Raw genomic sequence first — 1408 nt, 5'->3', positions numbered from 1 at the left:
TTAATCCCTGAGCCTACAGTAGAAGAAGAGAACCAGCTCCCAAAAGCAAGTTGTCCCCTGACTTTCACATGGTAGGTCGTGTGCACAGGTGCACACCTTATACGTTAATACTTTTTTTTAAATGAAAGGGAAAAGTTAGAATTTTCTTTCTCTTTAGCATGAAGAAAAATCAAGCCCTACATTATGAAAATCTGAAAGGTATAGTTCTTTGTGGTAAAAGTGTTTGCCTATCGTGCATGAGAGCCTCAACTTAATGTCCACTGCTGTTAAAATAAATAAGCAAGCAAACCTTAGAGACTGAAATATCAACACATATTTATTAGAAATCTCCGTGTATTCTTCTTTCTCCTCTAAACTTAAATGTGATTTTTTTTTTCCTTCTTGGATGTTTAGCTAAGGCGGTGAGAACTGGAAAATGAGCATGCAGTAGGAAGTGATAAGGGAGAAGCTGATGAGTTGCAGTAATAGGATCAGTTTGTCCTTGAAGACTGTATCCCGACACACAACTTCATCTATACTGTTTGTGTGCCTAATCTACTTTCAAAGTCAGCTTACATGCTTTCTGTCAGTTCTCTTGTGTGTGTTGTACTGAAGTTTCAGAATTAACAGTTTTCTTTGTGTACCTTTTCATTTCCTAGGACTGGGGTTCAGACCTTCCGCAGGGATCATGATCGTTTCTGGGTCCTAGCTGCCCACCCCAACCTTAACCTGTTTGCAGCAGGTGAGAGCCATTTCTTATCCCTCCCCTCTCATTTAGTTAAATGTTTATAAGATTTGAAAGTGGGTTTTCATTAGTTTTGTCTCCAGTATGTGGTAAGAAGATAACAAAAAAAAGCAGAATTCTCAGAGCCACCTAATTGAAGCGCTTCTCATTTTTACCTCTCTTTTGGGGAAAGTGTTTCTTTAGTGTTCTTCTCAGCCCAGATCTGTTTAACCTTAAGCTCATTCTCTTGAATGTGCTCCTAGGAGCTCCTAGGAGACTAATATTGCACACTTAGAGTTCTCACACTGAGAAAATAGAAGTCGAATCTATTTCATTCATTTGTCAAATACATAATAAATATTAGACTCTGAGTGCTGATATCAAAGCAGTGCATGAAAGTCCCTGTCTTGATGGAACTTTAAGGGAAATAGACTGTAAACAGTAAGTATATAAAATGATGTGTGTTTGAAAACGCTTTGAACAAAAATGAAGCAAAAAGAAAGATGATGACAGTGTGTGTCCTATTGGCTTATATTGAGTGTTCAGGGAAATGAAAATGAATGAAAAAGGAAGACTGTCATAGGCAAAGAACATGAACTGGATGAAAAAGAGAAGTTCTTAGCATGATAGGGGAATATTAGAAATGCCAGTGGGAACATAGTATATGGTATTAGATAGTAGGAAGTAAAACCACATCAGATTTTG

At 37.5% G+C, this 1408-nt stretch overlaps 1 protein-coding gene across 1 annotated transcript in view; it reads left to right on the top strand.

Annotated features, from left to right (window-relative positions):
- The window catches only part of Copa (coatomer protein complex subunit alpha), a 48017-nt gene that overhangs the window by 23040 nt on the left and 23569 nt on the right, over positions 1-1408 (top strand). The window contains exons 9-10 of the mRNA XM_026789972.1: positions 394-401; positions 610-721. Of these exons, the coding sequence (XP_026645773.1) occupies positions 394-401; positions 610-721 (120 nt within the window). The remainder of the gene's footprint in view (positions 1-393; positions 402-609; positions 722-1408) is intronic.

The sequence above is a fragment of the Microtus ochrogaster genome, unplaced genomic scaffold (genome assembly GCF_000317375.1).
Source record: "Microtus ochrogaster isolate Prairie Vole_2 unplaced genomic scaffold, MicOch1.0 UNK35, whole genome shotgun sequence".
Lineage (NCBI taxonomy): Eukaryota > Metazoa > Chordata > Mammalia > Rodentia > Cricetidae > Microtus > Microtus ochrogaster.
The sequence above is the reverse complement of the archived record's forward strand: the minus strand, read 5'-3'. Positions and strand labels throughout refer to the sequence as shown.